This window comes from Aulonocara sp. 'chitande type north' Nkhata Bay, linkage group LG15 (genome assembly GCF_057382095.1).
Source record: "Aulonocara sp. 'chitande type north' Nkhata Bay isolate Kocher_YH1m ecotype deep benthic linkage group LG15, A_spYH_male_GT1.1, whole genome shotgun sequence".
Taxonomy (NCBI): Eukaryota; Metazoa; Chordata; class Actinopteri; order Cichliformes; family Cichlidae; genus Aulonocara; species Aulonocara sp. 'chitande type north' Nkhata Bay.
In genome coordinates this window covers 22,298,170-22,321,827 of record NC_141358.1, presented here as the reverse complement: position 1 = coordinate 22,321,827, position 23,658 = coordinate 22,298,170, and the positions used below count along the sequence as shown (strand labels likewise).

Genomic DNA, 23,658 nt, shown 5'->3' with positions numbered 1-23,658 from the left:
TGCGCTCGAAGCTCAATATCAAAGAAGTAAATTATCAAAGAAGTAAGTGACTGAGACAGGACTCATTGCTAACACATACTTAGATCACGCCTGATTCTTCTGGCTTTACTACGGCACAAGACACTTTAACACCCCACACACACAATGTACATTCTCATATTTTGAACTGTAAATTTCCACATTGTTTTATTTTATTTTTTATATAATGTATATAATTCACTTGCTTACTGCACACAATGTCCTCTTTGTATATATTCACTCACTGTATATAATGTTCTCTCATAGTTTATTATTAGAAAACAGGTTCATAACTATGTTTTCCTGAACACATGATAAGAGGTTAAGATTCAACCTCTACTCACCTGAATTTGATCCAAGTTTTTACGATTAAACATGATGATACTGCAGCAGTAAACACTATTAGCAGCTACAAAAGAAAACTAAATGAGATGTGTTAGTGGTTTGAGACCTGTTGGTTCTCATTGCACCTCTTTTTGTTTTCTGAGAAGTGAAGGGGAAGTGCTTTGGTGAGAATGTGGGTACAACAGCAACAGAGCTCTGAAGGTTTCATGATGACCAGATGAACTTCTGACAGATAAATGGTTAACACATCCAGGTGTGTGAGACTGAACTGTGTCGAGGTTTCACACCATTCTCAACCTATAGTAGATCATTTTATCTTGTTTTTTTATGCTGTCTGAGTATAATTTGAAATCCTATAACAGCTGAAATGTAAGCAGAGCCATTCATGCGTTATTTAGAAAAAGGTGTTAAGGGTACAGTAAGAATAGAACTCATCAACCCATTAATCCATTAATTAAATCTTTGAAATTGAAGATGAAAGAACCGGAAGTTAAGCTGGACAAAAAAAATAAATGCTAGCTGCTACTTTAGTCTTAGGTGTCAGGAGACAGAGCAAAAAGTGCAATAAAAAAAACATAATATGTAGTATAACATTAATTACTGTCACTGATGTCCTCCCCCTGCTCAGTAACTGATAGAGCACATATAATCCATCATAAAAGAAAAAATAGGGAATGGGCAGCACAGGTCACCGGTGATAGCAATTGGGAAAAAAACAAAAAACATATTAGCAATTATTGGTGGTCTCACTCCATCTTTTCTTTCCTCTCCCCCCCCCCCTTTTTTTTTTTTTTAAAGTAATTATTTGTGAAAGGGAAGTAGTTTGGTGAGGATATGCAGCGCTGTGGAGGTTTAACCCTCTAAAGCTGACCACATACATATACATACACACAGTTCTTCTTCCTGTGAACGTCTCATGAAGACAACTGGTGACAAATGTCTGTTTTTGTGCAATTCACTGTCCTTAAGAATTTAAGAAACTGGGAGGAAAGATCCATAAAATTTGGTTAAACTATCGCTACTGTGATAGTTTTAAATATTAATTAAAAACGATCTTAATCTATAAAACTATAGGTTTAATTATATTAAACTATATTAATCTCACAGTAGTGCAGTGTTTTGTTATATTTGTTTATATGAACATGCAGGATTTTCTCATTTGTCTAACACTGACATCTGGGGCGACCGTGGTTCAGGGGATTTGGAAGCTCATCTTGTAACTGGAACGTTGCTGGTTTGATCGCCAGCTCTATCTGTCATGGTTGTTGTGTCCTCGGGCAAGACACTTCACCTACCGCCTACTGGTGTTGGCCAGAGGGGCCGATGGCGCGATATGGCAGCCTCGCTTCTGTCAGTCTTCCCCAGGGCAGCTGTGGCTACAACTGTAGCTAGCCTCCACCAGTGTGTGAATGTGAGAGTGAATGAATAGTGGAATTGTACAGCGCTTTGAGGGTCTCGAAAAGCGCTATATAAATCCAATCCATTATTATTATGTGTGAGTCTGAACAATTGCTGTTTGCCCTGTAACCATGCTGTTGTTTCTATCACATACTCTGTGCATAGACCAACAAGTACTCTTACCCATACACTTATGTCATGGTATTGACTCCAATAATCGCAGGATATCACTGAAAGCACTGATTCAGTGTTGGCATATAACAAAAAGTTTAGCATGCATTCAAAGGCTCAGATTCTGCTTACTGTACCATGAAGGTGGAAAACAGGTCAGCACAGCATAGTAAGAAATCCTCATCAGAGCCCTGAAACAGCAACTACTATTTAAGGATTCTGGATAACACTGAAGTTAATCCCAAAAAAAAAAACGAGGCATGTGCAAATACACACACACACACACACACACATACACACATACACACACACACACATACACACATACATACATATATATACATATGTGTGTGTGTGTAAAAAAAAATTCCCCACTCGCCCTTGTAGGCGGTCAATCCTTCAAGCTCGGGTCCTCTACCAGAGGCCTGGGAGCTTGAGGGTCCTGCGCAGTATCTTAGCTGTTCCCAGGACTGCGCTCTTCTGGACAGAGATCTCCGATGTTGTTCCCGGGATCTGCTGGAGCCACTCGCCTAGCTTGGGAGTCACCGCACCTAGTGCTCTGATTACCACGGGGACCACCGTTACCTTCACCCTCCACATCCTCTCGAGCTCTTCTCTGAGCCCTTGGTATTTCTCCAGCTTCTCGTGTTCCTTCTTCCTGATGTTGCTGTCATTCGGAACCGCTACATTGATCACTACGGCCATCTTCTTCTGTTTGTCTACCACCACTATGTCCGGTTGGTTAGCCACCACCATTTTGTCCGTCTGTATCTGGAAGTTCCACAGGATCTTAGCTCGGTCATTCTCCACCACCCTTCGGGGCATCTCCCATTTTGACCTCGGGACTTCCAGGTTATACTCGGCACAGATGTTCCTGTACACTATGCCGGCCACTTGGTTATGGCGTTCCATGTATGCCTTGCCTGCTAGCATCTTGCACCCTGCTGTTATGTGCTGGATTGTCTCTGGAGCATCTTTACACAGCCTGCACCAGGGGTCTTGCCTGGTGTGATAGACCCCAGCCTCTATGGATCTTGTACTCAGAGCTTGTTCTTGTGCTGCCATGATTAGTGCCTCTGTGCTGTCTTTCAGTCCAGCTTTGTCCAGTCACTGGTAGGATTTCTGGATATCAGCCACCTCCTCTATCTGCCGGTGGTACATACCGTGCAGGGGCCTGTCCTTCCATGATGGTTCCTCGTCTCCCTCCTCTTTCTTAGGTTTCTGCTGCCTGAGGTATTCACTGAGCACTCGGTCAGTTGGGGCCATCTTCGTGATGTATTCGTGGATGTTCCTTGTCTCATCCTGGACTGTGGTGCTGACACTCACCAGTCCCCGGCCCCCTTCCTTCCGCTTAGCGTACAGCCTCAGGGTGCTGGACTTGGGGTGAAACCCTCCATGCATGGTAAGGAGCTTTCTTGTCTTTATGTCAGTGGCTTCTATCTCCTCCTTTGGCCAGCCTATTACCCCATCAGGGTACCTGATCACGGGCAGGGCGTACGTGTTGATGGCCCGGATCTTGTTCTTACCATTCAGCTGACTCCTCAGGACTTGCCTGACCCTCTGCAGGTACTTGGTGGTTGCAGCCTTTCTAGCGGCCTCTTCATGATTCCCATTCGCCTGCGGGATCCCCAGGTACTTGTAACTGTCCTCTATGTCTGCAATGTTGCCTTCTGGTAGTTCAATCCCCTCAGTTCTGACTACCTTCCCTCTCTTTGTTACCATCCGACTACACTTCTCCAGTCCGAACGACATTCCAATGTCATTGCTGTATAGCCTGGTAGTGTGGATCAGTGAATCGATGTCTCGTTCACTCTTGGCATACAGCTTGATGTCATCCATGTACAGGAGGTGGCTGACAACTGCTCCGTTCCGTAGTCGGTATCCGTAGCCAGTCTTGTCAATTATCTCACTGAGGGGGTTCAGGCCTATGCAGAACAGCAGTGGGGACAGAGCATCTCCTTGGTAGATCCCGCACTTGATGGTGACTTGTGCTATGGGCTTGAGGTTGGCCTCCAGTGTTGTACGCCACATCCCCATTGAGTTCCTGATGAAGGCTCTTAGGGTCCCATTGATCTTGTACAATTCTAGGCATTCCAGGATCCAGGTGTGGGGCATTGAGTCATAGGCCTTCTTGTAATCAATCCAGGCAGTGCACAGGTTGGTCAGTCTGGTCCTGCAGTCTCGGCTGACTGCTTGGTCTGCCAGTAGCTGGTGTTTTGCACCTATGGTATTCTTGCCCATCCCTTTCTTTGCCCCGCTCATGTATTGACCCATGTGCCTGTTCATCTTAGTACCTGCATACAGCTGGATAGCGTATGCAGCTGTATGTAAGATTTTCATATTTTTAAAGATTGTGTATGATGATTATATATATATATATATATATATATATATATATATATATATATATATATATATAATCATCATACACAATCTTTAAAAATATGAAAATCTTACATATATATATATATATATATATATATATATATATATATATATATATATATATATATATATATATATATATCCCTATTTTGGGGGAGCTTTAGGGTCCCTAATAATATATCAATCATAAAAGTTGACCCGTCTAGGCCTGGCCAGACCATAACATAAGGGATGATCCATCCCCTTCCGATCCCAAGTAGCACATCACGCAATTAATACTTTGACAGTGATTTATTTACAATGAGTAAATTTAGAAACAAAGGAAGGGAGCGAATTACAACTTTGGGGTGAACCCAAGGCCAAAACAACAAACAAAAGGGAGCCTATCTCAGGGATAAATCAAACTTACCTAATCAAAAGAATTAAACCAAACGACAATGACGGAAGATGAATCTACTAATGTGCTTAAGCTAAACAACACTGATGTTATTTATGTAAAAACATGTGAGGTGATGCAATAATTAATTCTGATTCAGTTCAAACTCATGCAACTTACTGAATGCTCTATAGCATACATATGTTTATGTAGCCGCTAAGACTGGTGGACCTAAATCTTCACCACCACCTCTTTATACATACAAGCGAAAAGGGGAGTGAGCAGGTCAGCACTCAGGGCACAGAAACTAAGATGGCTTCAAACACCATTTATTTCCATAAAATAAACAGCCAGAGTCACAAATACAAGATAAAATTCCCCGTATACAATAAAAATAGTGTTGCAACCCGCTAAAAACCCTGCCGGCAGAAATAACTATACACTATTAAAACAAGGCTAAAACATGTTTTCCATATACTAAAATTACCCTCCCATAGTCCCATAATCCCACAGTCCAGCCACACATGGGCGAGTGGTCCTTATAAAAAAAGAGACAGGAGAGGAACTTCTCTTCCAGTATGGTAAAACTCGTCAGCAGTAGACCAGGGAGGAGGCTCCTATCACAGACCTGTCTCCTCCTGACAGCGCGTCGCCGCACAGTCCCGCCCCACTCCACACCTGAACACGGCCTCCCTCGTCTCACCGTCAGATGCAGGCAGAAGGGCATCCCTGCCCTGTTGTACATTGCAGCCATCGCCACCCACTGTTGCTGTTCCTGTGTTGGGACTGGATCGCCGAACGACTCGCGGCACCCCACAGTCAGGCAGCAGTTCCTTCCACACACGTGCGGGCTTGTACGCGTTCCTTTTTCTCCTGCTCACCTTTCGTGCGTCACTCCTCTCTTTGTCTCTGCGCTCGCTATCCCCTTTAACAGGTCAACCTGGCGGCTGATAGGCGACCTTGGGGAACGCCCCCACCTCACAGGTGCCTACAATTGTCTGTTTAGTCCACAGTGGATTAAAGGAACATGGTACAACATTAACACACATAATATAAATATGAGGATAAAACCATGCCGTATAAATATAAATAAACATGCAATATAAATATCACAATAAAATCATGCAAATAAAATCAACACTATATACCAACACACAGATTGATAAAACATAAAAACACAAATTTCCACTGTGTGACATTTATATTACACCCAACATTACACCATACATGTTCCTTTAAAAAAGAACAAAGAAGTTACTCTGTCATCCCAACATTCATGCAGCATCCAGAAAAACAACTTGTAACCTTACATGAGCAGGTATCAAAATCCTACCTGGTCTTTGTTCTTGTTTGTGTGTGTGTGTGTGTGTGTGTGTGTGTGTGTGTGTGTGTGTGTGTGTGTGTGTGTGTGTGTGTGTGTGTGTGTGTGTGTGTGTGAAGCTGATGTTAGAACGAGGGTTGAAAAGCCCATCTTATCTCCTCTCATCTTATCTTTATCCATCCAGTGCTAACTATTGTTCCTTAGAGCACCCATTTTGCCTACCAAAATTTGTACTTATTTAAACACTTCTTTAAATAACAATATCATTCAGATATGCTTAATAGCCTGACACAACAGAAAAATCCAAAGAGTCATAAATCTGCCTGATAGCAGTTGGAAAATGGCTCTTCTACATCCTCCTCGTGTGACAGAAGATGGATTTATAACATTTTCCATGATCACAGTTCTTCCAGGCCTGGAGCAGGGTGTTGTTAGGGTGGTGAGTATCTCTATCTAAATCTAAAAAACTCTCCACCCAGAGCTCAACGTTAATCTTATGACTTTAGACATCAGTAAACCACAACTGAACTGAAAAAATTATTAAAACATAACACTGAGTTTCTGCACACACACAGTCAAGCGTCAGTCTGACATTCTAGACTTGAAAATAAGAAAAATTCAGACTGTTCTAGTAGATTATTTAGTGCTGTCAGTGTCCCTTTTGATGTTTTTTTCCTATTCTGTTGTCAATTTGTTTGTTAATTTTAATGTTGGTCTAATAGTTGATTTTGTGGATTCTGTTGATGATGTTCTTGTTGTCAAACAACATTAAAGTTACTAACAGTAAGAAAAGACTTGAAAGTAAGTTGACCTGAGGAGAGTCCATCGAGTCTCTCATCAAGTTGTTTGGCATTAACATCCCAGAAAAATACCCCATCAGCCTTCTTTCACCACACATCATAAGCACCATGCTGCGCTCTCTCGTCTTACGTCTTTCCAACCTTTTTCTCTCTCCTGCACCAGAAGGTGGCAGTGTTGCACTGAATTTATTTGTTGAGAGATGACAGGGAGAGGCCATGACAGGATCTCTGTGTGTTACGTGTAATTGTGCTTAATAACGCTTAAGTATAAAACTTCCATTGAAAGATATAAAATGAAACGAAAACGAACCATTAACACTGAATTGGTTCTTGGTTTTTGTTACATTTTTACACTCTTTTTTTTACATTACAGTTTTCTTACAATTTCTCTTTTTCTCTCTGGTTTTCAGCTTCAATAATGTTTTGGAGTGTGTGGGAGGGACTGAGGCTGGGAGTGGGAGGAGGAGCTTTGCAGCTGAGTCCTGGTTGTAATTTGCTTATAATTTGCCCAGATGTTACTACCTGCCCATCTTAACTGAACAACTTTCTAATGGATGTTTCAAGTGGATCTCCTAACAGCATGTACAGATTCTTATTTGCTCTTTCTTGTTATCACTCAACCTGGACTGGTTCAAAGAAGTTCACTTTTAACTAGCTTATTAGCATTCGTGCATTCTGCAGGATGCAGATTACATGAAAATTACAACCAGGACTCAGCCATGAAGCTCCTCTTCCCAGCACACGTCTAAACATTTACAAAGGGTTTAAAACTGGAAAGCAGAGCTCATGTTAAATCTGCTTCTATCTTTCTGAATTCATGAAAAAGATAAAAAGAGTTCAGTACAAACAGAGCTGCTAAAGGTTTAATACTGAAGATGAAAGAACAGCAGGTCAAACTGGAGAGAATAATTGAGACTAGCTTGTAGTCTATTATTATTCAGATGTGTGAAGTGTCAGAAAGAGAGAGCTTGCTAACAAATAAAATCAGTTACAAATGCTTTAAAAAAATCATTCGTATTGTCATACAGCCAAAACAAAGTGTGACACTCAGTGGGCTGGCCTTGTTTTCTTGTTGCCTGTCTCTTTCAGATATCTGGTAGGTGGAGCTGACTCAATTATAGATGCAGCAAACCTGAGAAGGCCAGTCCCAGTGCATTATAAAGACACTTTGAATGAACCTCCGGCCTCCTTCGTCTGTGGCTCATTATGCTCCCCTGGTTATGTTTGGTTATGGCTGTTGTACCATTCAATCTGTGTTTGGATTTCTTTACTTTATCTCATTAAAATATCTTACAGCCTTTGTGGCCTCCCACCTACTTGTCATATCCTTTGAGCCGGTTGTGACAAAAGTTATCGATAACATAAAAGTTATAACATTGAATATAACGTTGGTGTCACAAATAAAGATAAAGTGTAACAATCAAATACATTAAAAAATAAATGTAAACACCAAAAAAGAAGCTGTTATTCTGATTATACTGGCCTCGCCTTTTCATGGCTGAAGCAGTTTCCTTTGTCATAACTCGACTTCTCAGTCAACCATCTGAATGCAACGTTCTCAGTCTGAGAGTCTTTTCTTTATGTAACAAACTAACTGGATAAACTGTTTGAGACACACAAAGGTTTTGGATTCTAAATATGAGATAAAATCAAAATGTAAATATTTTAAACATCAGTGGATTCATTTCTGTGATCAGTTGATGTGGAAGTTGTTGATCAGTGGAGTCCGACAGAAGCAGAAGAGTCTCCAGTGTTTTCATAGTTCACTGTACCTTCATCTTCATCATTAGACACCTGTGGAAAACAGCGCATCACACCGTAGATTATCTCTCATATTCATACATTATGATACTTTTTTTCTGATATTTTCCATTTTCTGTTAATATTTTTGTTACATTTTTGAGATTTCTAAAGATAATGCAGTAGGTTCAAGAATGGTACATGTTTATGTTTGGAAAATCAATCATTCCCCCTTTTTTATTATTGTGACCTGTTATATACCTCATTATGTCAGTAGATGGTGCTGTTTAAGCCCTTCAGCTCAGAAATAAATGTGAATATAGGTTTAATTATCTGAATTCATTTAAATTTTGGGGGGTTTGGTAAGAATGCTTTAAATAACTTTATTTACTGTTGTTAGCGAAATGTATTATTTTATTGTTTTTTTAGAGTAATTGGGATTAATTTGATTTGTACTGTTTACATGAGTGAATGAGGGAATTGTAGCTCAGAAATAAAAGAGCTCTGGCTCAAGCAAGACACTAGCTTCGGTGTCCTCTCTGTTAATCCACAGTTTCTATATGAATGGCTTTGCAGTGCCCCTTAGTCTGTGTATCGCTTCCTGTTGGTCCAGATTTCCCCTGGGTCAGGCACAGTAACAGTAACAGAAATTAGAGTATATTGAGTGTTCAGACTCACAGTGTTTTCTTCAGTCTGTGTTTTGTTTCCTGAAATTACAAAAAAAAAAAAAAAAAATGCATACACCAAACAGTAAAACTCAAAGCTTTTTATGTGTAAAGTTTCATCTGTGAATGTTCTCACCTTTAGTTTTTGTCCACATGTTGACTGTAACAGCAGATATTAAGAGTGCTGCTAAACCCACAGACACGATGATGCATCTCAGCAAATACAGACAATCTGAAAATAATACAAAAATGTTGGTGTCAAATTTTTTGTTCAACTCAAAAGATTTCAAATGTGATAAAAACAGTCAGTTTTCTAACATGTAGTGATGATGTTTGAGTGGTTTTTTTTAGACTGTGGAGTTTCTAAAGTATTTATTCTTATAAGTTGAACGTGATACTGAATTCTCCCAGAAAGATTCAACTGTCAGTCTGACATTCAGAGAGAAATTCAGTCACTACCTGCTGCTGGATCATTTGATGTCTCTTCTAACGGTGTTGATGTTGTGGATTTTGTTGTCGATGATGTTTTTGTGGTGAACTTCACTGTTGTTGATTTTGTAGTTTTCACATCTTCACCTAAAGAAAAACAATAACATCATTAAAGACACTGACAGTAAGAAAAGACTTGAAAGTAAGTGAACAACAACAGAGAGGAAACAGTGGTGAGATGTTTAACAGTCTAACAAGTCTCATTTTTGATGATGTCTCATGTCTGAGGATATGTTCTCTTTATCTTCATACAGACACTCAACTGTGAGTCTACAGTGTTCATATGTCAACACAGAGCTGTTCAAGATGCTTTATCATTGTTCTCATGTACACACACTGGTGAAGATGGAGATATTGTAAGAGAAAAGCAACAATAGAAAAATGAACTTCATCACTGTGATCATAATTATTGTGGTGTTTCAGTTTGTTGTTCTAACAGGACAGTTTGAGCTGAAAACATTAAGATGTAAATACTCACTGTTAATAACAGACAGATCAATCTCAAAGTCTGGACCTTCTTGTGATCCTGTTGCTGTTTTGAACTGTCTGCAGGTAAAACGACCAACATCCTGATCTGTGACCTTCTTTATAACCAGAGAACAGTTTGCAGAAACACTCAGTCTGTCTGATTCAGGTTTGGCTTCTTTAATATGCCCAAGGTTAAAGAGTTCTACTGCTGCCGTTTTACTTGAACCACTGAAGAGCGAGGTAGTACTGCTACAGTTATGCTGACCTTGTATCACATTTTTACAAGGCAGAGTAACATCATGTCCACGTCCAGCTGTGACAGTTTGAACAGTTTGATGTTGCTCAGTTGTTCCTGTTGAGAAAAAGAGAGAGAGATGTGAAACATCAAATATGTTATGAATATGAGTGTTATGTTTATAATGTGAAGTTTATTTTAAATACAACACGAGTTTAAGATTCAACTTTAGTTTCCAAGAGTCAGATAAAGTCAAAAGGTTTATCATGACTGTCTCAGTTAAAGGAAGAATAAATAACACCTGTGATAATAATGCAGTTCATTAATTGAATGTGTTTCTATGTACACTTACCTTTAAACTGAAGCATCAGCATCAGTAATGAAGACATTTGAATCCATGTGAATGCAGCCATCGTGCTTCTCTGTCTCTCTCAGTCTCTGTTCTTGCTCTCAGAGATGAACACAGCGTCAACTTCCTGCTCACTTCCTCATAGTGGCATCACTCTTTTTTTCTTCTCTTGCTGAATTAATCCAGTTCATAATGTTTAAGCATCTGTATCTCCCCTCTCTTAATGTTGATATCAAATGATTAACAATGTTTTAAATATTCAATTACTTTTACATCTAATCTGTAATTATATACTTTTTTTTATATTTTAGTAACTTTTACATTTAAGCTTTAATTATATTTAGTTTATTTATGTCTTATAGTTACCAAGTTCAATTTGTAGACTTCTAGCAGCAGCTAGATAAGAACACAGATGAGATGTGTTGGTGGTCAGAGACCTGCTGCTTCCTCATTGCACCTCTGAAGTCATTTATTTCTGAGAAGTGAAGGGGAAGCAGAAGTGCTTTGGTGAGAATGTGGGTACAACAGCAGCAGAGCTCTGGAGGTTTCATGATGACCAGATGAACCTCTGACAGATAAATGGTTAACACATCGATGAGGATTAGACTGAAGCATCTTTAGGTTTCCCATCATTTTCAACAAATAGCAGATTATTTTATCTTGTTTTTTTTATGTAATTTGAATAACAGGCACTAATTCTGCTGCAAAACAATCAATAATATTATTACATATATTTTCTGTTTATCTTTGGTTCAGTCTTATTATCATACAGCCAATACAAAGAGACATAATTTAAGATAAAATTTAAAAAATTGTAATATGCAGTATAACATCAGTTACTGTCACTTTTAAACACATTTAGTAGTAATCTCTCCACAATTAAACCATCACTGTGGGAAGATCAAAACTGTCATGGTTAATGCGTTTGTATTAATCCTACGGTAGTGAAGTGTTAATTTATTTACTTCAGCAAGTAAAATATTTCCATTGGTGTGTCATATGTGGGTCTGTACATTTAATATGTCTGCTGACAACAATGCTGTCATTTCCTGTTTCTTTTAAAAGAGTTTAAAAACCTTTTTAAATAGATTTAATGAGCAAATATGTACTAGACCTCATATCGCTGGACAGAAATCTGTAGACTTACTGCACTAAAGTTTCTCTCTGTGAAGTTTCTGCCCGACTGTGGTTGTTTCAGGTTTACTCAAAACATTTTGTTTATGGTTTCAAATTTACACCCTCTTTAATACTTTTAGAAGTTACTGGATAGTTGCATTTACCTGAAGAAAAAAGTAATTATGTTTATATTTCCAGACCAAAATGCACACAAAAGACTGACTGACTGATTAAAAAGAATTTATTTCTACTGATGAAATGTCCAAAATACAAAGTCCACTGATCGAATAAACAGATTTCAAAACCAACTGGGAAATCACCGGGAGGAAAAGAAACATTAAGGCAAAGACTGAAAGAAAGACAACACTACTTATAAACGAGGGTATCATAATTACAGGAAGTGAACACAGGTGGTTGATGAAATGTAAGTGAAAATAATCAAAGACAATTTAATTAGTAAAACTAAACACAAAGACAATAAAACAGGAAGTGAGAACCATAACTAAATGTGGAAAAAGACACACGAATGAACTTCACATAAGAAAATTGGCACAAGAATTTATGACAGGAAACTCTAAGGGAACAAATTCAACAGTAAAACTGAGACTAAACTATAACAAGAACTAAAGTCCAAAATACTCAACATTATGTTTACAATAATGAATAAAGGCAGCAAACAAGACACATAATAAGCTACTGTAAACTATGTTATTCAGTAACACAGATCATATTTACAGTGCACATACAGGTATATCTATAATAGAAAGATTAGTAATCAAAGCGCTCTGTGAAGGGATCAAATTAAAGATGAATATTTAGCTCTAATAATGTGCTTAAGCTAAACAACAGTAATTTTCTTTTTAAAAACATGACAAGTGATGTGTATACCTTTATTCCAAATATATTTTTCAAAGGGAAGAAAAAGGAAGTTACTCTATCAAACAAACATTCATCAGCATCAAGGAAAAACAGCACACAACCTTTCATTAGCAACATACTGTTTCTTTGGTTTGTCCATGGTGGAATAGAGGTCGCTGGGATGAGCGGAAACTCCAGTGGGAAAGGAGGAAGCTTTCACAGTGATGTAAGTCACACTTCATCGTCATCATCACCACCACATGACTATAAGTAAACAGTATGTGTTATTAAATACATATACCTGGCAGGAGCTTTAAAAACCACAAACTTCCTGCTAACATCATGTCTGTAAATATTAAAATCTTACCTGGTCTTTGTTCTTGGTTTTCTTTGTGAAGCTAATGGAGACGTAGGAAACACCATCATCATCTTCAGCCTTCACAGTGAAGACAGCATAATGACTGCTCAGTAATATGTGGATTTATAACAGGTGAGTTTCACATTTATTTAAGTAAATTCATTTTCAGCTCATCCTCATCACATCACGGTTCTTCCTCTTCTCTGTTGACCTAAACATAACACTTTGAACTGGTAGTAGGGTGTCATCTTACCATCTCCTGACTGGTTCCTGGACCAGACTCAGTGTCTGCAGGGTTTAAACTCAGTCATTGCAAAACGTTTGTGACCAAAATAGTCATCAGACTCATCTCACAGGAAAAAAACATCAGCTGCAAATGAAAAATAAAGATGTAATAATTATGATAATAATGCAGTTTATTAATTGAATGTTTTTTCTATGTACACTTACCTTTAAACTGAAGCATCAGTATCAGTAATGAAGACATTTGTATCCATGTAAATGCAGCCATCGTGCTTTCAGTGTAATCTCACAAATGAGACAGTCTCAGAGATGAATACAGCATCAACTTTCTGCTCACTTCCTCATAGCAACACATAACTTCTTTTCTCTCCTCATGGTGAATGAATTCAGTTCATTGCTTTTAAGCATCATTAACTCCTTCTCACTCTTAACATAGATATTAAATGAGTGATAAAAGCACACCAACATGCTTTAAGTTGATATTTAATATATTTTGCAGATTGCCTTGTTGTTCTTTTAAAGGACTGTGCAACAGTGGAAACTGATCAATAATAGAATAGAGGAAGTTAAATGTGTGAAGACAATTAGTTGCAACTATTCTTGACGGTTTATTTTTGAAAACAGTGTCCGTGGTGATGCTTGTCCACATGTGAAAGAGATCAAAACTCTTTACACCATTGCAGATCATTTTGTTTTATTTGTTCATTTTTAATACAATTTGAAATCATATAGTAGGAACACCCTGTGATAGACTGGTGAGCTGTCCATGGTGTACCCTGCCTCTCGCCCTACTTAGATTTTTCTGTTTATTTTTAGTTCATTCTTATTATAATACAGGCAACAGAAAGAGAAGCAGTTGCAGAAAATACTGAAGTTGTAATATGGAGCATAACATCAGTCTGTAATTATCTTTTGAACTGAGCTCAAAGCTCAAGTACAAAGGAGGAGAGATAAAAATTAAATATATAAATGACAAAATTAACCCTCCGGTTGTGTTCACCCAACCCCCTTACTTTAATGTTCCCAGCCAAAATTGACCGGACAGTTTTAATAGCTCTTAAATTAACATAAGAAACATTGTTCACCACCAAATTCAGTTCAGTGGGTAGGTCAGTGGGTTGTTCAGTAAGTCGTAAAAGTGGGTCTTTCATTTTGTCATTCAGTGGCCCATTCAGGAGGTCAGAGGTCAAAGGGACGGGTGAGGGTGGATTCCCATTCATTTGCTACACCACAGATGTAACAAAGTTGATTAAAACACTCAAAATTCAAGAGGTGCTCATCACTTTTATATGTTCAAGTGCAAAGTGTGGAGGATGTCATAAGGACTTGAGGCAATCGGATGTAAAACGCAATTTATGAGTTTTTAAATCTGTAAATGGTCAGATTTGACCCGAACACGACAGGAAGGTTAAAACAACGAGTCATTTTGATCTGTGTGTGTTGCATTTAACTGTAAAATTAGAAATCAGAAACTACAGCTTTTATAATCATTTCATTTCGCAGCATTCAATTTTTAGAACCAAGCCCGATTTTTTTTTCCTGATTTTTGGGACCGGATAAACGGATGTGACCAATCAGACGACTGCATTTGAAAACAAGTGCGGTCAAAGCTCAAAATGCAAATATACTGATTATGCAGAGTAATGGAAATAGTAAAATTTCTGTTTTACCTCAGACACACAGTTACAGGCTGCTCTGACTCAGGCTACTCAAAAATGATTTCTATGCCTTCTCAGATGAAGCCCCAGCTCTGCTAACAAGCACTCAAACTGCCTCACTGACATCCTGGAATGTGTGAACATGATGCAGCTTCGAGTCGTGGATCAAACCACGAAATTCTCCCTGCTGCTGCCTGCGTGTGAGAACTGGATGAACTCAGACTCTCCATTTCTTCCTTTTGTTGAAACATGCAAACTAGCTCATCATCACTTCATTTTTTTCACATTGCTTTTTTTAAGATGACTTTTTCACAACAACCTATCGTGCTCGGTGTGTAATGTAATACTGTCATAGATAATCATGAGAATATGTTTAAGGTATATAAAATTTTAAAAATTCAGGGATGGGAACATTTATATCTACTAATGTGCTTAAGAAAACAACAGGTAAGTTATTTATTTAAAAATATCTCACATGACTTAATTCAGCAGCTAAATAAACTACCTTCTCTGTACTGACTTGAGTTAAACTTTCAAAAAAGTGCTTGCTGCATGGTGGTTATTTGTTGATGGTGGAATAGACGTCGCTGGAATCAGTGGAAACTCCAGCAGGTGGAGAGAAGGCTTTCACAGTGCTGTAGGTTATAGTGTCACCATCATCATCGACACAGGGCTGTAAGAAAACATCACAAAATTTTCTTAAAGACAAGACCTTTGAAAAGTCTGAACTTACTACTGACATAATTTCTATAAATATCGAAATCTTACCCGGGCTTTATTCTTGGTTTTCTTTGTGAAGCTGATGGTGGCGTAGGAAACTTCATCATCGGCTTCAGCCTGCACAGTGAAGACAACATAATGACTGCTCAGTAATATAAATTTAACCTGAAGAAAACTTAAATGACTACAGGAGGAAGTGATTTAAGTTATTTGTCAGCTGAAGTTATTGCCATTGGTTTTTCCCTTTATCCTTTTCACTTTATGAACTGAAGTCAACACTAAAGGTGTAAAATGATTCTGGTATGGAGAATAAACGGCATTTGAGTATTTGAAGATTTGAACTCACAGTGTTGTCGCTCTGTTGTGTTTTGTTTCCTGAAGAAGAGAAAATAATTCATTAACTTCCCCATTAAAAAATCGCAGTTTTTTTTCTGTTTTTACTAATCACAAGCTACAGAAATGTAAAACAAAACTGCATTCAACCATATAATTATTTTAATTAATATTTACATTTCCTTATTTCCATTTATGATCAACTTTAGTCTGTGAGTCCTCTCACCTTTACTTTTCTTCCATATGATGATGACCACAGCTAACAGTGCTGCTAAACCCACAGGAACGATGATAAACCATGACTGAACTGAAAACATTATTAATAAGTGTTAAAGGTGATACTGAATTTTCCCACAAAGATTCAACTGTCAGTCTGACATTCAGAGAGAAATTCAGTCACTACCTGCTGGTGGATCATTTGATGTCTCTTCTAACGGTGTTGATTTTGTGGATTTTGTTGTCGATGATGTTTTTGTGGTGAACTTCGCTGTTGTTGATTTTGTTGTTGCCGACTCTTCATCTAAAGAAAAACAATAACATCATTAAAGACACTGACAGTAAGAAAAGACTTGAAAGTAAGTGAACAGCAACAGAGAGGAAACAGTGGTGAGATGTTTAACAGTCTAACAAGTCTCATGATGATGTCTCATGTCTGAGGATATGTTCTCTTTATCTTCATACAGACACTCAACTGTGAGTCTACAGTGTTCATATGTCAACACAGAGCTGTTGAAGATGCTTTATCATTGTTCTCATGTACACACACTGGTGAAGATGGAGATATTGTAAGAGAAAAGCAGCAATAGAAAAATGAACTTCATCACTGTGATCATAATTATTGTGGTGTTTCAGTTTGTTGTTCTAACAGGACAGTTTGAGCTGAAAACATTAAGATGTAAATACTCACTGTTAATAACAGACAGATCAATCATAAAGTCTGGACCTTCTTGTGATCCTGTTGCTGTTTTGAACTGTCTGCAGGTAAAACGACCAACATCCTGATCTGTGACCTTCTTTATAACCAGAGAACAGTCTGCAGAAAGACTCAGTCTGTCTGATTCAGGTTTGGATTCTTTAATATGCCCAAGGTTAAAGAGTTCTACTGCTGACGTTTTACTTGAATCACTGAAGAGCCAGGTAGTACTGTTACAGTTATGCTGACCTTGTATCACATTTTTACAAGGCAGAGTAACATCATGTCCACGTCCAGCTGTGACAGTTTGATTTTGTCCAGGTGTTCCTGTTGAGAAAAAGAGAGAGAGAGAGATGTGAAACATCAAATATGTTATGAATATGAGTGTTATGTTTATAATGTGACGTTTATTTTAAATACAACACAAGTTTAAAATTCAACTTTCATTTCCAAGAGTCAGCTAAAGTCAAAAAGTTAATCATGACTGTCTCAGTTAAAGGAAGAATAAATAACACTTGTGATAATAATGCAGTTTATTAATTGAATGTGTTTCTATGCACACTTACCTTTAAACTGAAGCATCAGTATCAGTAATGAAGACATTTGAATCCATGTGAATGCAGCCATCGTGCTTCTCTGTCTCTCTCAGTCTCTGTTCTTGCTCTCAGAGATGAACACAGCGTCAACTTCCTGCTCACTTCCTCATAGTGGCATCAGTCTGTTTGTCTCCCCTGTGTCCAGAGGAATTAATTTATTTAATTCTGCTCGATAACCTCCCTCTCTCTCTTATTGTAGATATTACAGTTTTTGCCCGTTGCTTGGAACACTATAAACCCATGCTTAGACTAAAGTAACACAACTTGAAGCTTTTGTTACCATACCCCAAACACATGTACCCATACCTTAAACAAAAGCGCTGCTTTGCACCCTAGTTGCAATTATGCAACACACTTACTCCTTTATGCAACACACATGGTCCTGCATGCTACACTCTATTTCATACATAAGACACTTTGTTCACAAAATGAAATTTCAGGGTGCCATTTGGAAAACACATGTACCCAAAATACAAAACACATCGGGTAATTGCAACCACTCAAATACACACCTGAAGGCACTTACTTGCAAAACTGAACACCAATTAGCCAACTACAAAAAGCCCTCAGTTTAGCCAATTCAAGAACTTTGCAAGCATGGATGGAGGGAGAGCAAGAGGAAGAGGAGGAGGAGGAGGTCGAAGAGGAGGTCGAAGAGGAGGTCGAAGAGGAGGTCGAAGAGGCCATGCACAGACCCATATTTCTGATAAGATAAGAGCAACTTTGGTGTCATCAACCATGGCCTGACTATGAGGGAAGCTGGGCAGAGAGTCCACCCACATCTAAGCTGCTTCACAGTGGCATCTGTAATAAGAAAATTCCGACTAGAAAACAGGTCTGTCTTCATCTCACTGCCTTCTACTCCACTCAGATGGTTTTTATAGCACTGTTCTACAGTATATACCATTACCATATCAAGTATACAGGGTATTGCAGGGTGCTAAGGCTCCTTTTGCAGCCAAAGTGGTAGTTTCTGTGAAACATAGCATGATTACTTATATTGAAGTACAGTGGATGATACAGTATATACAGTAAAGTACTGTAAGAAAAATAAGCAAAGCGATGACAATATGTGGTTGTATTTCTCTAGAATGACTCGAAGACCTTCTGGGGGAGGACGCCAACGGCTGTTCACACAAAGGCAGGAACTTGCTGTTGTGGACCTAGTGAGGGCAGACAATGCCATCAGTCTCCACCAGCTACGAAAGCAAATACTTGCAGACAGGCAAGTGTTCAACAGCATAAACCATGTGAGCATCACCACCATCAGACGCATCTTGGGAAAACACAGCATCACCATGAAGCAGCTCTACAGAGTCCCATTTGAGAGGAACAGTGACAGGGTCAAAGGACTTTGAGCTGAATATGTACGGGTACGTGTAACTGTCCTTTACATGTACAATACAGTATTGGTGAAATCCAGTAGCAGCTGAATATGTACCATATCAGTACCACATGAATACATTCTGAGAGCTACACAGGTACCCGTGTGATGGGGTGAGGGTTCTGTATGTGTAGCACTGTAGTACAGTAATATGTTCTCTTGGCCATGGATGGAGTTGCACAGCCTCATGAATTCATTTTCATTGATGAAGCTGGATTCGACCTGTGCAAAACAAGACGACGGGGTCGTAATGTCATTGGCCAAAGGGCAATTGTGCACGTCCCAGGGCAGCGCGGGGGAAATATCACATTGTGTGCCGCCATAAGCCTTCGAGGGCTTCTGCATCATCATGCAAAACTAGGTCCATACAATAGGCAACATATACTCACATTTCTAGATGCTCTCCATGATATAGTTGTACAGAACAGACCAGATCAGCCCAGGTTTGTGGTGATATGGGATAATGTCAGTTTCCATCGGGCTGCTCTGGTCCAGGCCTGGTTCTCCAACCACAGTCAATTTGAAGTGGTATACTTGCCCCTTACTCACCATTTTTAAACCCTATAGAGGAATTTTTTTCGGCTTGGAGATGGCGTGTATATGACCGCCAACTACATGCCTGCATGCCTCTTCTGCAGGCAATGGAACAGACCTGCGGCGACATTCAGGTGACAGCAATCCATGGATGGTTTTGACATGGAAGAGGATATTTTCCCAGGTGCCTAGCGGGAGAAGACATTGCTTGCGATGTTGATGAGGTCCTGTGGCCAGACCCCAACAGACGGCGGGATCCATGAGCCCACGTATGCACAATTGTCATAATGTTTTGTGTTTACAGTATGGTGTTTTTTCTATTACTGTATTATGGGTTTTTTGTTTTTTTTGTTTTTTTTTTTGCTTTATCTGAATTCATGGTACTGCAATGTACAGTGCTGCAATGTACAATACTGAGTAGGCCTATTTGCTTTTTTGGTTGTTTGCAAATGTGTCTCCTGAAAATATGCCTTCTGAATGAACAATGGAAATCAAAGACTGCAGTGTTTTATATAAAGTAGACTAGTGTGCTCCCCCTGCTCTGTAAGTGTTTGCATATGATGCAAGTATGTGTCATTTTGTCAACAGAGTTACATTTTGACAAAGGAATGTTAGGTTTTGATAGCAGAGTTTAGGTTTTGAGAGTAGAGTTTCAATTTGGTGCAGATGTGAATGGTATATTTCCCAGTGTTGTGTCATGTTTACTTGTGTTTAGGGTTTTGGCACAATGAGCAAAGTTTTGCAAAATGTGTTCAGGCAACGGGCAAAAACTGTAAGCAATCAGAAAAAACTGTAATTGTGCTAGTTGAGCCAAAGCTGTGCTGATGTGAGTTTGATGTGACATTATTGACTGCTAGTAATTTCTAAGTGACCACATCATGTAAGCACTGACAAATGTAGGGATTTGTGTCTAGAGTTTTGCAGTAACAGTTCACCACATCTGACTCATGTGTTAAAGCAGGTGCATAGTGTTTATACTTCAGGGAAATGGGTGTGCTTTTTGGAAAGTGGCATTATGGTTTTGAAATTTGGGTTCACAAGATTGGTTATAGTGTTATAGCAAACGAGAAAAACTGTAAATGCACTGGCTAATGATGATGACTAGAGACCTGTGAGTACACAGCTGAACTTAATCTAACTAATAATACGTAGGAAGTGGAACAGAACATAATGCACACAAACTGATGGATAACATGATAAAACAGCAAATGCGAACATGTGGAAAAGAATCAGAGAACAAAAAACAAACTGAAAACACTGGATCAACGACCGAGGAACACCGACAACAGTAACCAATGTTATTAACCAAATTACAGCTTTAATGTTTTCTATAACTAGAGTATTTTAACCCCGCTGCCTGGCTAGCACCAATATAGCCTGTAATGTGGATGAGATTCTCTGGCCTGACCCAGAACACACACAAGATGCTGAGGTGGAATAATGTTCTTGGTGTGTGTTGTACTGTATACTACATGGATAAAAATGTGCCACTGTATATACATTGGTTGCGTCTTCTGTGTTCATCATGTGAAAAGGTTTTTGAGGGGAAGAACCACACAGCTGTAACGACCAACATCCTGATCTGTGACCTTCTTTATAACCAGAGAACAGCCTGCAGAAAGACTCAGTCTGTCTGATTTAGGTTTGGCTTCTTTAGTCTGTCCAAGTTGAAGGGTTGATACTGAGCTGTTTGATTCACTAAAGATCAGGTTACAGTTATGCTGACCTTCTATCACGTTATAAAGAAATATATGAATATGAGTGTTATGTTTATTATGTGAAGTGTATTATAAATACAACACAAGTTTAATTTTCACCTTGAGTTTCCAAGAGTCAGCTAAAGTCAAAAAGTTAATCATGACTGTCTCAGTCTCTGTTCTTGCTCTCACGTCCACAAATGAGTCTCCGAGATGAACACAGCATCAACTTCCTGCTCACTTCCTCATAGGTTCATAGTGTTTAAGCAGCCATATCTCCCTCTCTCTCTTAATGTAGATATTAAATGACTAAAAACTTTTTAAAACATTTACATTTAATATCTTCTGTAATTAATTTATTTTGCAGACTTTCCTGTCTATTTTAAAGGACTGCAGAACAGTGTAAAATGTTTGATCAACAACAGAAAAGAGAAGTTAAATGTGTGAAGACTGTTAGATGAGGTAAGTGTTGACTTTAATGCAGCTCTTCTGTACATTTGGTTCATTATTAGAAAACAGTGTCCATGGTGATGTTTGTCTGCACACACGAAAAGAGGTCAAGATTTAAACTTATTACACATCAGAATTTGAGTTGTGATGTTCGCAATGATGACACTGCAGCAGTGACCACTGTTAGGAGCTAGATGAGATGTGTTAGTGGTCTGAGACCTGATTGTTCCTCTTTACACCTCTGAAGTCGTTTTTTTCTGATAAGTGAAGAGGAAGTGTTTAGCATTCACTGAAAAAGTTCAAACTGTACTTACCAAGAAGCTGGAAAGCCAGTCAGCTCGGCACAATAAGAAAGTTAGCCTGTTAGCATCAGAGCCCTTGAACTGCATCTACAACTTGAGCATTTTGGTTCACACTAATCTTTAAAACTAAGCGTGCACAGTCAGACATGTTATCGTTACTCGTATTCTTTTCTTTTTATGTTTTTAAAGTGTCTGAAGGCTGAAATTGAGTGTTTTTGCTGTCAAAGATGTTTTTTGAATATCACTAACAGGAAGTTTGATATCATCATAGATACAGTGATATACTCCGCTCCTTTTTTGTATTGTTAAAAATGTAATGGACCAGATTTAAACAAAAAAAAGTTTAATAACAATATACCGTGCAGTGTGTCACTTAATATAAAGGTAAATGTCACTAGATTACAATAACAATGAAGTCTTCTTCATTTCCAGGCCATTCCTGCAGCATAACGATATAACTGACTGATAAATATACAGTCAGTTATATGTTTTAAAGATTTCTTCAGTAACTACGGAGTTACATGATGTATTAACTGAGGCGAAGTAGTTCACTCAAAGTTTTTTTTGAAGACATCAAAGAAAAGATGAATTTTTAGATATATTAATGTGCTTAAGCTAGCAACACTTATGGTAAATGGCCTGTATTTGTATAGCGCTTTACTTAGTCCCTAAGGACCCCAAAGCACTTTACACATCCAGTCATCCACCCATTCACACACACATTCACACACTGGTGATGGCAAGCTACATTGTAGCCACAGCCACCCTGGGGCGCACTGACAGAGGCGAGGCTGCCGGACACTGGCGCCACCGGGCCCTCTGACCCTCTGACCACCGGGCCCTCTGACCACCACCAGTAGGCAACGGGTGAAGTGTCTTGCCCAAGGACACAACGACCGAGACTGTCCGAGCCGGGGCTCGAACCGGCAACCTTCCGATTAGGCGACCTCCCAACTCTTGAGCCACGATCGCCCCTTATGATATACTTATTAGCTGTTCAAGCATTCTGCAGGATGCAGATTACATGAAAATTACAACCAGGACTCAGCCTTGAAATTCCGCCTCCCAGCACACACCAAAACAGTGACAATGGGTTGAAAATGAACAGCAGAGCTCACGTAACATCTGCTTCTATCTTTTTAAATTCAGCAAAAAGAGAGCAAAGCGATCAGTACTAACAGATCTGCTCAAACTAGTTTAAGGTTTAATACTGAAGATGAAAGAACAGGAAGTCAAACTGGAGAGAATAATCTAGACTAGTTTGTAGTCTATTATGGTTCAGGTGTGTGGGGAGTCAACTGGGAGTCTACAGTGTTCATATGTCAACACAGAGCTGTTCAGATGGTTCAGATGAGTGAAGATGGAGATATTGTAAGAGAAAAGCAACAATAGAAAAATGAACTTCATCACCGTGATCATAATTATTGTGGTGTTTCAGTTTGTTGTTCTAACAGGACAGTTTGAGCTGAAAACATTAAGATGTAAATACTCACTGTTAATAACAGACAGATCAATCACAAAGTCTGGACCTTCTACTGGTCCTGTTGCTGTTTTGAACTGTCTGCAGGTGTAACGACCAACATCCTGATCTGTGACCTTCTTTATAACCAGAGAACAGTTTGCAGAAAGACTCAGTCTGTCTGATTCAGGTTTGACTTCTTTAATCTGCCCAAACTCAAAGAGTGATACTGAACTGCGTGAATCACTGAAGATCCAGGTAGTACTGATACAGTTAT

At 38.9% G+C, this 23,658-nt stretch overlaps 2 protein-coding genes across 2 annotated transcripts; both read right to left on the bottom strand.

Moving 5' to 3' along the window:
• Nucleotides 1-5,313: 5,313 nt before the first annotated feature.
• LOC147313033 (uncharacterized) lies at nt 5,314-10,824 on the bottom strand. Its single transcript, XM_086264507.1, has 7 exons — nt 10,764-10,824; nt 10,187-10,528; nt 9,679-9,795; nt 9,356-9,451; nt 9,233-9,261; nt 8,587-8,608; nt 5,314-5,618 (listed from the first exon to the last, which is right to left on the bottom strand). The coding sequence occupies exons 1-7, from the start codon at nt 10,822-10,824 to the stop codon at nt 5,314-5,316; spliced, it is 972 nt and encodes a 323-aa protein (XP_086120633.1).
• Nucleotides 10,825-15,425: 4,601 nt separating this feature from the next.
• Nucleotides 15,426-17,586, bottom strand: LOC147313032 (uncharacterized). The gene is made up of 7 exons (XM_086264972.1): nt 17,526-17,586; nt 16,954-17,286; nt 16,450-16,566; nt 16,273-16,353; nt 16,060-16,088; nt 15,762-15,830; nt 15,426-15,666 (listed from the first exon to the last, which is right to left on the bottom strand). The coding sequence occupies exons 1-7, from the start codon at nt 17,584-17,586 to the stop codon at nt 15,553-15,555; spliced, it is 804 nt and encodes a 267-aa protein (XP_086121098.1). The 3' UTR covers nt 15,426-15,552.
• Between the last annotated feature and the right edge of the window lie 6,072 nt (nt 17,587-23,658).